The following is a 12976-nucleotide window of genomic DNA, read 5'->3' as shown; positions in this document are numbered from 1 at the left end:
TATATTTTATATTTGAGATTCTTCAAAGTTGCCAACCTTTGCCTCGATGACAGCTTTGTACACCCTTGGCATTTTCTCAACCAACTTCATGAGGTAGTCACCTGGAATGCATTTCAATTAACAGGTGTGCCTTGTTAAAAGTTACATTTGTGGAATTTCTTTCCTTCCTAATGCTTTTGAGCCAATCAGTTGTGTTGTGACAGGGTAGGGGTGGTATAGCCCTATTTGGTAAAAGGCCAAGTCCATATTATGGCAAGACCAGCTCAAATAAGCAAAGAGAAATGACAGTCCATCATTACTTTCAGTCCTGTCTGGGTTTGCGCCCCCCTTGGTTTGTGCCGTGGCGGAGATCTTTGTGTGCTATACTTGGCCTTGTCTCAGGATGGTAAGTTGATGGTTGAAGATATCTCTCTAGTGGTGTGGGGGCTGTGCTTTGGCAAAGTGGGTGGGGTTTTATCCTGCCTGTTTGGCCCTGTCCGGGGGTATCATCGGATGGGGCCACAGTGCCTCCTGACCCCTCCTGTCTCAGCCTCCAGTATTTATGCTGCAGTAGTTTGTGTTGGGGGGCTAGGGTCAGTTTGTTATATCTGGAGTACTTCTCCTGTCTTATCCGGTGTCCTGTGTGAATTTAAGTATGCTCTCTCTAATTCTCTCTTTCTCTCTTTATTTCTCTCTCTCTGAGGACGTGAGCCCTAGGACCATGCCTCAGGACTACCTGGCATGATGACTCCTTGCTGTCCCCAGTCCACCTGTCCGTGCTGCTGCTCCAGTTTCAACTGTTCTGCCTGCGGCTATGGAAGCCTGACCTGTTCACCGGACGTTCTACCTGTCCCAGACCTGCTGTTTTCAACTCTCTAGAGACAGCAGGAGCGGTAGAGATACTCTTAATGATCGGCTATGAAAAGCCAACTGACATTTACTCCTGAGGTGCTGACTAGCTGCACCCTCGACAACTACTGTAATTATTATTATTTGACCCTGCTGGTCATTTATGAACATTTGAAAATCTTGGCCATGTTCTGTTATAATCTCCACCCGGCACAGCCAGAAGAGGACTGGCCACCCCTCATAGCCTGCTTCCTCTCTAGGTTTCTTCCTAGGTTTTTGCTTTTCTAGGGATTTTTTCCTAGCCACCGTGCTTCTACACCTGCATTGCTTGCTGTTTGGGGTTTTAGGCTGGGTTTCTGTACAGCACTTTGAGATATCAGCTGATTTAAGAAGGGCTATATAAAATACATTTGATTTGATTTGATATGCATGAGGAAAATTTCAAGAACTTTGAAAGTTTCTTAAAGTGCAGTCGCAAAAGCCATCAAGCGCTATGATGAAACTGGCTCTCATGAGGACCGCATGTCACGACTTCCGCCGAAGTTGGCTCCTATACACACTCCTAACAACGGCACAGGAAAGGAAGACCCAGAGTTACCTCTGCTGCAGAGGATAAGTTCATTAGAGTTACCAGCCTCAAAATGTGCAGCCCAAATAAATGTTTCACAGAGTTCAAGTAACAGACTCATCTCAACATCAACTGTTCAGAGGAGACTGCGTGAATCAGGCCTTTATGGTTCGAATTGCTGCAAAGAAACCACTACTAAAGTACACCTATAAGAAGACGAGACTTGCTTGGGCCAAGAAACACGAGCAAAGGTCATTAGACCGGTCAGTGGTGGTTCTAGCTTGTATGGCTCCCTGGGCAAACCCCCCCTTCTGCACCCCTCCACCCTCGGCCCCCAAAAAAGAATCACCATTCTGCACTAACTGTAATTTTTATTCAGACATTTGGAATAACACAAATACATATTCATAACATCTAAAATTATATAAATATAAAAATATATACAAAAGTAAGACTCATAAATATCAAAAAGAAGTAACAAAGACAAACAGAAACAAATGTGTTGATTTGGCACTCGAACATCAATACATTACCCATCCCCCAACACTGTCACCCAAGAGTCAAGACTAAACCAATTCACCTTGGTGGTGTGCATACTGGTTTTATATTATTTTTAACGATTTCACACAAACCAGAAAAAAATGCAACGATATGTCTGTGAAACTATATATCTACAGTATTATGAATGAATTGTGGTTTATTTGGTAACATTTCGTAGTGTGACTGATTTGACTAATTGCATTAGTACTGTACAAAGTTAGAGGTGCCTCATTTCATAGATTCCCCCGCCGCCCCTACCTCGGGCTTCCAGTGGGGAGACCTGAGGTCAACCTACCCCGCTCCCCCTACCTCGTGCTTCCAGTGGGGAGACCTGAGGTCAACCTACCCCGCTCCCCCTACCTCGGGCTTCCAGTGGGGAGACCTGAGGTCAACCTACCCCGCTCCCCCTACCTCGGGCTTCCAGTGGGGAGACCTGAGGTCAACCTACCCCGCTCCCCCTACCTCGGGCTTCCAGTGGGGAGAACTGAGGTCAACCTACCCCGCTCCCCCTACCTCGGGCTTCCAGTGGGGAGACCTGAGGTCAACCTACCCCGCTCCCCCTACCTCGGGCTTCCAGTGGGGAGACCTGAGGTCAACCTACCCCGCTCCCCCTACCTCGGGCTTCCAGTGGGGAGACCTGAGGTCAACCTACCCCGCTCCCCCTACCTCGGGCTTCCAGTGGGGAGACCTGAGGTCAACCTACCCCGCTCCCCCTACCTCGGGCTTCCAGTGGGGAGACCTGAGGTCAACCTACCCCGCCCCCTCCAAATCTCGTACTTCTGAGTGGGAGACCTTCCCAGGCAGTAGCCTGCCTAGCTCACAAACTAGAGTCAGGGTGCCCACTCCGACAAGTTTAATTGACCCACAGTCCCACACGGTGACATGATATCATTGACGTGACATGCAAATTAGTGAAAGAAAACCGATCGTACAAATGTCACCAGTCCAAAATGTTTCGTGCAGGCTCCCCGCCCCTGGCGGCTGCCCATGTCGCCTATACCTAAATCCGCCACTGAGACTGGTGGAAATCTGTCCTTTGGTCTTATGAGTCCAAATTTGAGACTTTTGGTTCCAACCGTCGTGTCTTTGTGAAACGCAGAGTAGGTGAACGGATGATCTCCGCATGTGTAGTTCCCACCGTGAAGCATGGAGGAGGACGTGTGATGGTGTGGGGGTGCCTTTGCTGGTGACACTGTCAGTGATTTATTTAGAATTCAAGGCACACTTAACCAGCATGGCTACCACAGCATTCTGCAGCAATACACCATCCCATCTGGTTTGGGCTTAGTGGGACTATCATTTGTTTTTCAACAGGACAATAACCCAACACACCTCCAAGTTCCGGCATCGTTTTATGTATCAATTCATAAACCATGTGCCATTGAATCGGTACATCAAAAATCTATATTATCACAATTTTCTTTAACCAATTTTATTTTTTAATGCAGGGACAGACAAGTTCCTTACTTTCTCCAACTTCCACTTGCCTCTTCCATGTTTGCGGTAATGCTACAATTAGTTGGTTGTAATTTTGGGTAGAGCAGACATTTCCATATATTTTTGTTAGCTGCATGTGAGACATAACTCCACCAGTCCTATTTATGAATATAATTTACAAAGATAATTTACAAAAACATATTTGTTCTGTCTTTTCTGGTGGATTAAACTGAAATAGCAAACAACTTTCGATGGCTTGTTTTAAAAATAGTGATATTTTTGAGATTATTTCATTTTCAAATAACCGAAAGTGAGAGGTTGTAATCTGAATAAAGGGAAAAAGGCAATTTTTGAACATGGGGTGAGACATTCTTACTAACCTGCTAGAGAACCAGTTTGGATTTAAGTATAACATTTGTATGACTGAAGCCTTTAGTGAGAGGTCTAATGCTTTAATATTTTATTATTTCTGACTCCGAATTCCTATTCATTATATAAATAGGCCCGTTTAATTTTGTCTGACTTACCATTCCAAATAAAATGTTATATTTTTTGCTCATATATTTGAAAAAACATGTCGCTAGGTGTAGGCAAGCCATAATCAAATAGGTAAACTGGGATATGACTAAAGAGTTCATCAGGTTAAACTGGGATATGACTAAAGAGTTCATCGGGGTAAACTGGGATATGACTAAAGAGTTCATCAGGTTAAACTGGGATATGACTAAAGAGTTCATCGGGGTAAACTGGGATATGACTAAAGAGTTCATCAGGGTAAACTGGGATATGACTAAAGAGTTCATCGGGGTAAACTGGGATATGACTAAAGAGTTCATCAGGGTAAACTGGGATATGACTAAAGAGTTCATCAGGGTAAACTGGGATATGACTAAAGAGTTCATCAGGGTAAACTGGGATATGACTAAAGAGTTCATCAGGGTAAACTGGGATATGACTAAAGAGTTCATCAGGGTAAACTGGGATATGACTAAAGAGTTCATCAGGGTAAACTGGGATATGACTAAAGAGTTCATCAGGGTAAACTGGGATATGACTAAAGAGTTCATCAGGGTAAACTGGGATATGACTAAAGAGTTCATCCGGGTAAACTGGGATATGACTAAAGAGTTCATCAGGGTAAACTGGGATATGACTAAAGAGTTCATCAGGGTAAACTGGGATATGACTAAAGAGTTCATCAGGGTAAACTGGGATATGATTAAAGAGTTCATCGGGGTAAACTGGGATATGACTAAAGAGTTCATCAGGGTAAACTGGGATATGACTAAAGAGTTCATCAGGGTAAACTGGGATATGACTAAAGAGTTCATCAGGGTAAACTGGGATATGACTAAAGAGTTCATCAGGGTAAACTGGGATATGACTAAAGAGTTCATCCGGGTAAACTGGGATATGACTAAAGAGTTCATCAGGGTAAACTGGGATATGACTAAAGAGTTCATCGGGGTAAACTGGGATATGACTAAAGAGTTCATCGGGGTAAACTGGGATATGACTAAAGAGTTCATCGGGGTAAACTGGGATATGACTAAAGAGTTCATCGGGGTAAACTGGGATATGACTAAAGAGTTCATCAGGGTAAACTGGGATATGACTAAAGAGTTCATCGGGGTAAACTGGGATATGACTAAAGAGTTCATCAGGGTAAACTGGGATATGACTAAAGAGTTCATCGGGGTAAACTGGGATATGACTAAAGAGTTCATCAGGGTAAACTGGGATATGACTAAAGAGTTCATCAGGGTAATTTTTCCACAACTAGACAGGTATTTTCCTTTCCATGGTAGCACGATCATATCTATTGTCGCTAACTTTCTATTAAAATGTATTGTAGTGAGATACATTTATTTATTTCGGGATATGTGTTCTTTGTGTTCCATAAACACTCAACCAATAATTTATACTCATCTTGAGCCATTCACACACACACACACACACACACACACACACACACACAAACACGCACGCACGCACGCACGCACACACACACACAGCAGCCATATGTACTAAAACGGTGTACCCTCGTTGAGCTGAATGTATTATTCGGGTGCTGAACAATTTCTACAGAATGTAGCTGTATCCATAGAATTCTGAACACCAAGGCAACACAGCACAAAGGACGAATGATTACATGCTTTGGATGTGTTGTATCAAGAGACATGTCTTCTGTAATTGCATATGAAGATTTCATAGCACTTTGCCCTGATTACATAATGAGTCCATTCACACCGTGATAGTATATATTGAACAGCATATGTTCCTGCATCTCTGAACACCTATTTAGTTTAGTCTAGTGCAGATTGTACTGTTCTGTTATGTCTGAAGTGGCAGCCTCAATCGAGAAAAACCTTTGACCATTTCCTATAGTCTCCATGTGATTTTCTTGTATTCAAGTCTCTTCCTTGTAAGGCGTGCTGGAGATCTTCGGAATAAAATAACAAGCATTGATACAGCATGGTATATGGTATGAGTCATTCAATCATTTGTCAAGGCCACCTAAATATGACAAACCCCTAGCCCTCAAGGCCCCCCATTATTAGCCAAATAAAAACCCAATTTGGACCAGCCCATCTGGAATTTGCCAGAATTTCCCTATGGCCTGTCCGTCGCTGCCCCTAGCAAAATACGCCCCACTTAGAAAAGGCTTATCGAACAGTACACCCATTTTGCTCATAGGAGTAAGCACAACTGTTATAAGAAAAGTGATCTAATTTACATTAGTGATCTAATAATATTGAGAGGTATTGCATGTGCTATAATTTGGTACATGTATAAACTGCACTCAACATCACTGCAATCTCAGTGACTGGACCAAATGTTCACACACTGATATCTTGGACTGTAGATTAATAACTAAAGCTCAGAGTGGGGAAGTAGTGAATAAAAAAAAAAAATGGGGAAATCATTCACTTCCCAGAAGCGGTGGCCACTGGGCCATTCGTACAGTACAGTAGAGTATAACTAATGGATTGCTCTTCTCCCATCAAGACAGATCCATTACAAAGTGCTCTTAGCCGGGCTGGGGCACACTAATGCCACCTAGGGGTGGTCATCCATCATACAGTCTGTGTCGCATTCAATTCTGTCCCGAAACTCGAATGACTCGTTTGTCCCAGTGTTTGATACAGAGCAGATCCAGACAGGCACTTCCCTCTACCGTCCCCAGACTCAAAGGGAATCCCACAGACACTTCCTCAGTGGTCTACCGTCCCCAGACTCAAAGGGAATCCCACAGACACTTCCTCAGTGGTCTACCGTCCCCAGACTCAAAGGGAATCCCACAGACACTTCCTCAGTGATCTACCGTCCCCAGACTCAAAGGGAATCCCACAGACACTTCCTCAGTGGTCTACCGCCCCCAGACTCAAAGGGAATCCCACAGACACTTCCTCAGTGGTCTACCGTCCCCAGACTTAAAGGGAATCCCACAGACACTTCCTCAGTGGTCTACCGTCCCCAGACTCAAAGGGAATCCCACAGACACTTCCTCAGTGGTCTACTATCCCCAGACTCAAAGGGAATCCCACAGACAATTCCACAGTGGACTACCGTCCCCAGACTAAAAGGGAATCCCACAGACGCTTCCTCAGTGGTCTACCGCCCCCAGACTTAAAGGGAATCCCACAGACACTTCCTCAGTGGTCTACTATCCCCAGACTCAAAGGGAATCCCACAGATACTTCCTCAGTGGTCTACTATCCCCAGACTCAAAGGGAATCCCACAGACACCTCCTCAGTGGTCTACCGTCCCCAGACTCAAAGGGAATCCCACAGACACTTCCTCAGTGGTCTACCGTCCCCAGACTCAAAGGGAATCCCACAGACACTTCCTCAGTGGTCTACCGTCCCCAGACTCAAAGGGAATCCCACAGACACTTCCTCAGTGGTCTACCGCCCCCAGACTCAAAGGGAATCCCACAGACACTTCCACAGTGGACTACTATCCCCAGACTCAAAGGGAATCCCACAGACACTTCCTCAGTGGACTACCGTCCCCAGACTAAATAACTCTGTAGACCCTGTTACTGTCAGTCATTATGACACACACACACACACGCGCACATGCACACACACACACACACACACACACACACACACACACACACACACACACACACACACACACACACACACACACACACACACACACACACACACACACACACACACACACACACACACACTAATCTAATCAAAGAAAGTGTGTGTGGTTGTGCATCGAGCAGCACACTTTTTAACTAAAAGGAAGTAGGTTTGATTATTTGATGCTGGATGCTATGTATAGAGGACGACTTTCAGTCTACACACAGTGTGAACCAGCGCATAAATTGAGATCATGGTTTTCAATCCCAGAGCTAATCCTAATAAAAATTAAAAAAATTAATTCAATCAAAAATTCTATACATTTTCCAGATTGTAATTTGGCTAATTATCCGCTTTTGTTCATTAGCTCAATTCAGGTCACGGTGGATGTTTAAGCAGCATATGGGTGGTACTTGTCATAGGGGACATAGGGATTTCTTCCTCCCTCCAAAGCCGTGGTGATGTCATCATCGGTGAAGATCATGTGACTCAGAGGTGTTCCCCATCAATAGTGACAACCTGGGGACACCCTGCACCCATCAGTAGAGACAACCCAGGGACGCCCTGCCCCCATCAGTAGAGACAACCTGGGGACACCCTGCCCCCATCAGTAGAGACAACCTGGGGACACCCTGCCCCCATCAGTAGAGACAACCTGGGGACACCCTGCCCCCATCAGTAGAGACAACCTGCGGACACCCTGCCCCCATCAGTAGAGACAACCTGGGGACACCCTGCCCCCATCAGTAGAGACAACCTGGGGACACCCTGCCCTCATCAGTAGAGACAACCTGGGGACACCCTGCCCCCATCAGTAGAGACAACCTGGGGACACCCTGCCCTCATCAGTAGAGACAACCTGGGGACACCCTGCCCCCATCAGTAGAGACAACCTGGGGACACCCTGCCCCCATCAGTAGAGACAACCTGGGGACACCCTGCCCCCATCAGTAGAGACAACCTGGGGACACCCTGCCCCCATCAGTATAGACAACCTGGGGACACCCTGGCCCCATCAGTAGAGACAACCTGGGGACACCCTGCCCCCATCAGTAGAGACAACCTGGGGACACCCTGCCCCCATCAGTAGAGACAACCTGCGGACACCCTGCCCCCATCAGTAGAGACAACCTGCGGACACCCTGCCCGGATGGCACTGAAGGATCATGAGTGATGGGTGTAGGACTCAGTCAGGGCCATGTGCAACAGAATGAAGTCCCTCCCTTCACTGCCATGATTCATCACTGCCAGGGAGCGGGGGTTGTGTGTGTGTTTTTGGTGGGGGGGGGGGGTGCATGCGAGAGAGAGAGAGAGAGAGAGAGAGAGAGAGAGAGAGAGAGAGAGCGTGTGTGTGTGCATGCATGTGTGTGCATGTACTATGTGTCTGCCTAAAGCCCAGATTCTCTCAGACAGGGGACTTGAGCGTGATGTCTGGACTGAATACTAAATATTTGAGTCCCAGAACAGGGGCCTTAGATAGAAGAAGCTGCCATTATTATTTCACTTCATTTTCAATTGGAGTCAACGCTGATGAAAAACATGGAAAAGAGAGACAGTGATGTCTAGAATAGGAAGAGAAAGGAGGAGGGAGGGATTCAGAGTCTCCCCCCTCCTTGTACTGTATATATGTACCATAACAGTAATCTAGCAGTTTCGGAAATGCAGACAGCACTTCCGTATTAATTAAGATCGAGAGAGATGTATGTAAAAAAATTGTTGTTTGGCGATACTGCATAAGATGGCCTACACTTGTCATCAAAGGTGGCATGTTCTCCAGCTGTAGTTAGAATTTAACACGGTTACTATGTCAATACAACATGCAACACAACGGTGTTACTAGGTGTAATTATAAATCTCAGCAACCCAAAACTAAAATCTAGTGACAGCTTGTTATGTGCGTCTGTCCACAAGAGATTGTTATTGCACTAATGTTCCTACATATGTAGAAGAGCAACACACATGGGGAACTTCGTCGCTTTTTAAGTTTACATTTGATTTTATTTATTAGGATCCCCATTCGCCGACGCCAATGGCGACAGCTAGTCTTACTTATATTCAGCACAATTCCAGTTTCTACATTCGTGGAAACTACATTTTCTTTTATACGTTTTCAGTATTATGTGGAAACTGCTATTTTATCTTGTGATGTAATCAGGGGGTCATCTTCAAAACAATTCAGTAATTTTCCAAAAATACAACAAGAGGGCATTTTCTGGAGGGCATTTTATTTTTATCACAGCATTTTGTAAATAAAAGACCCTGTAAAGTATTAAAAAAAAAAAACATAAAAAAAAAAACATCAATCATATCCAGGTAGAGTACTTTTTACAAAGTCCAACGGGCCTCATTGCTCTCCTAATAGGGTTGCAGCCAAATTAATTAGCTGCTTAATGACGGAGAAAGTGCAATCAGCCAACCACCAATGAACTTTGTGTCGAGGAGCAGAGCACTAATTATGAATAATTCACTATGGCTGGAGGCCAATCAACACTAAAAAGCATGAATGTAAACATCAATACACTTACTGATTGTTTATTAAGGTATATTGAGGCAGAATGTGAACGAGTGATGTTGTATTGGGAAATGTCTTATATAACCTGATGGCAGGCTGAACAGAGAATGAAAAGGAGCTTGACAGCAATGTTTTCCTATCAGTGTTCTCTGTCATTGACTTTAAGCAAGAGAATAATTCAATCAATTTTATTTTTCAATCAATTTTATTTTATATAGCCCTTCGTACATCAGATAATATCTCGAAGTGCTGTACAGAAACCCAGCCTAAAACCCCAAACAGCTAGAATGCAGGTGTAGAAGCACGGTGGCTAGGAAAAACTCCCTAGAAAGGCCAAAACCTAGGAAGAAACCTAGAGAGGAACCAGGCTATGAGGGGTGGCCAGTCCTCTTCTGGCTGTGCCGGGTGGAGATTATAACAGAACTATGCCAAGATGTTCAAAAATGTTCATAAGTGACAAGCATGGTCAAATAATAATCATGAATAATTTTCAGTTGGCTTTTCATAGCTGATCATTAAGAGTTGAAAAACAACAGGTCTGGGACAGGTGGCGGTTCCATAACCGCAGGCAGAACAGCTGAAACTGGAATAGCAGCAAGGCCAGGCGGACTGGGGACAGCAAGGAGTCACCACGGGCGGCAGTCCCGACGCATGGTCCTAGGGCCCAGGTCCTCCGAGAGAAAGAAAGAGAGAAGGAGAAAATTAGAGAGAGCCAAGATTTTCAAAATGTTCATAAATGACAAGCATGGTCAAATAATAATCAGGAATAAATCTCAGTTGGCTTTTCATAGCCGATCATTAAGAGTTGAAAACAGCAGGTCTGGGACAGGTAGGGGTTCCATAACCGCAGGCAGAAGAGTTGAAACTGGAATAGCAGCAAGGCCAGGCGGACTGGGGGCAGCAAGGAGTCACCACGGCCGGTAGTCCCGACGTATGGTCCTAGGGCTCAGGTCCTCCGAGAGAAAGAGAGAAGGAGAAAATTAGAGAGAGCCAAGATTTTCAAAATGTTCATAAATGACAAGCATGGTCAAATAATAATCAGGAATAAATCTCAGTTGGCTTTTCATAGCCGATCATTAAGAGTTGAAAACAGCAGGTCTGGGACAGGTAGGGGTTTCGTAACCGCAGGCAGAAACAGTTGAAACTGGAATAACAGCAAGGCCGGGCGGACTGGGGACAGCAAGGTGTCAGCATGCCCGGTAGTCCTGACGTATGGTCCTAGGGCTCAGGTTCTCAGAGAGAAAGAGAGAACGAGAGAATTAGAGAGAGCATACTTAAATTCACACAGGACACTGGATAAGACAGGAGAAGTATTCCAGGTATAACCAACTGACCCTAGCCCCCCGACACATAAACTACTGCAGCATAAATACTGGAGGCTGAGACAGGAGCGGTCAGGAGACACTGTGGCCCCATCCGAAGAAACCCCCGGACAGGGCCAAACAGGAAGGATATAACCCCACCCACTCTGCCAAAGTAATTGTCATTGACTTTCAAGGCAGTGAGAGACCGGAAGCCATTGACTGCTGCGCTGAAGCCTGTGGTTTTACTGTAACTCTTGCTGTGCGTTAGAGCAGAAACGTCATGTTGAGACTTGATGTTGTGTCATAGGTATTCATACTCGTTAAAGGGAGGGCCAATTTAATTGAGACATAGGCCTACATGTAGTAACAGGAAGAAGATGGTTTGTAGTACCATTGCATGAGCCAATCCATTTTTATTGACTGTTGAACTATGCTAGTGTGTGATGACATTTCCAAATCAATAAAAATGAATGAATAGTGCCTGCATGGATTTATCTACCATAATTAGATACTAAGCTCCTGCCAATATACACTGTATATACAAAAACATGGGGACACCCCTTCAAATGAGTGGATTTGGCTATTTCAGCCACCCCTGTTGCTGATAGGTGTATAAAATCGAGCACACCGCCATGCAATCTCCATAGACAAACACTGACAGTAGAATGGCCTTACTGAAGAACTCAGTGACTTTCAATGTGGCACTGTCATAGGATGCCACCTTTCCAACAAGTCAGTTCGTAAAATGTCTGCCCTGCTAGAGCTGCCCCGGTCAACTGTGCTGTTATTGTGCTGTTATAAAAGTGCTGTTATTGTGAAGTAGAAACATCTAGAAGCAACAACGGCTCAGCCGCGAAGTAGTTGGCCACACAAGCTCACAGAACAGGATCGCCGAGTGCTGAAGCGCGTAGCACGTACAAATCGTCTGTCCTCGGCTGCAACACTCACTACCGAGATTCAAACGGCCTCTGGAAGCAACATCAGCACAATAACTATTCGTCGGGGGCTTCATGAAATGGGTTTCCATGGCCGAGCAGCCGCACACAAGCCTAAGGTCACCAAGCGCAATGCCACGCGTCACCTGGAGTGGTGTAAAGCTTGCGCGCCATTGGACTCTGGAGCAGTGGAAACGCATTCTCTGGAGTGATGAATCACGCTTCACCATCTGGCAGGACGATGGACGAATCTGGGTTTGGTGGAAACCAGGACAACGCTACCTGCCCAAATGCCAAGTGCCAACTGTGAAGTTTGGTGGAGGAGGAATAATGGTCTGGGGCTGTATGTCATGGTTCGGGCTGGGCCCCTTAGTTCCAGTGAAGGGAAATCTTAACGCTACAGCATACAATGACATTCTAGACGATTCTGTGCTTCTAACTTTGTGGCAACAGTTTGGGGAAGGCCCTTTCCTGTTTCAGCATGACAATGCCACCGTGCACAAAGCAAGGTCCATACAGAAATGGTTTGTCGAGATCGGTGTGGAAGAACTCGACTGGCCTGCACAGAACCCTGACCTCACCTCCATCGAACACCTTTGGGATGAATTGGAATGCAGACTGTGTGCCATTGCCCAACATCACTTATGATCTTGTAGCTGAATGGAAGGAAGTCCTCGCAGCAATGTTCCAACATCTAGTGGAAAGCCTTCCCAGAAGAGTGGAGGCTGTTATAGCAGCAAAGGGGGGG

General features: G+C 45.4%; 2 protein-coding genes across 2 annotated transcripts in view; one reads left to right on the top strand and one right to left on the bottom strand.

Annotated features, from left to right (window-relative positions):
• Window positions 1-5951, top strand: part of LOC129811358 (uncharacterized) — a 90465-nt gene extending 84514 nt beyond the window's left edge. Inside the window, exon 2 of the mRNA XM_055862597.1 lies at window positions 683-5951. Coding sequence (XP_055718572.1) covers window positions 3995-5404 — 1410 coding nt within the window. The 5' untranslated portion in view covers window positions 683-3994 and the 3' untranslated portion in view covers window positions 5405-5951. The remainder of the gene's footprint in view (window positions 1-682) is intronic.
• The window catches only part of LOC129811357 (ribosomal protein S6 kinase 2 alpha-like), a 110598-nt gene that overhangs the window by 93176 nt on the left and 4446 nt on the right, over window positions 1-12976 (bottom strand). The gene's annotated exons all lie outside the window — the stretch shown is intronic.

Source organism: Salvelinus fontinalis, chromosome 15 (genome assembly GCF_029448725.1).
Source record: "Salvelinus fontinalis isolate EN_2023a chromosome 15, ASM2944872v1, whole genome shotgun sequence".
Lineage (NCBI taxonomy): Eukaryota > Metazoa > Chordata > Actinopteri > Salmoniformes > Salmonidae > Salvelinus > Salvelinus fontinalis.
This window is presented reverse-complemented; position numbering and strand designations above follow the sequence as displayed.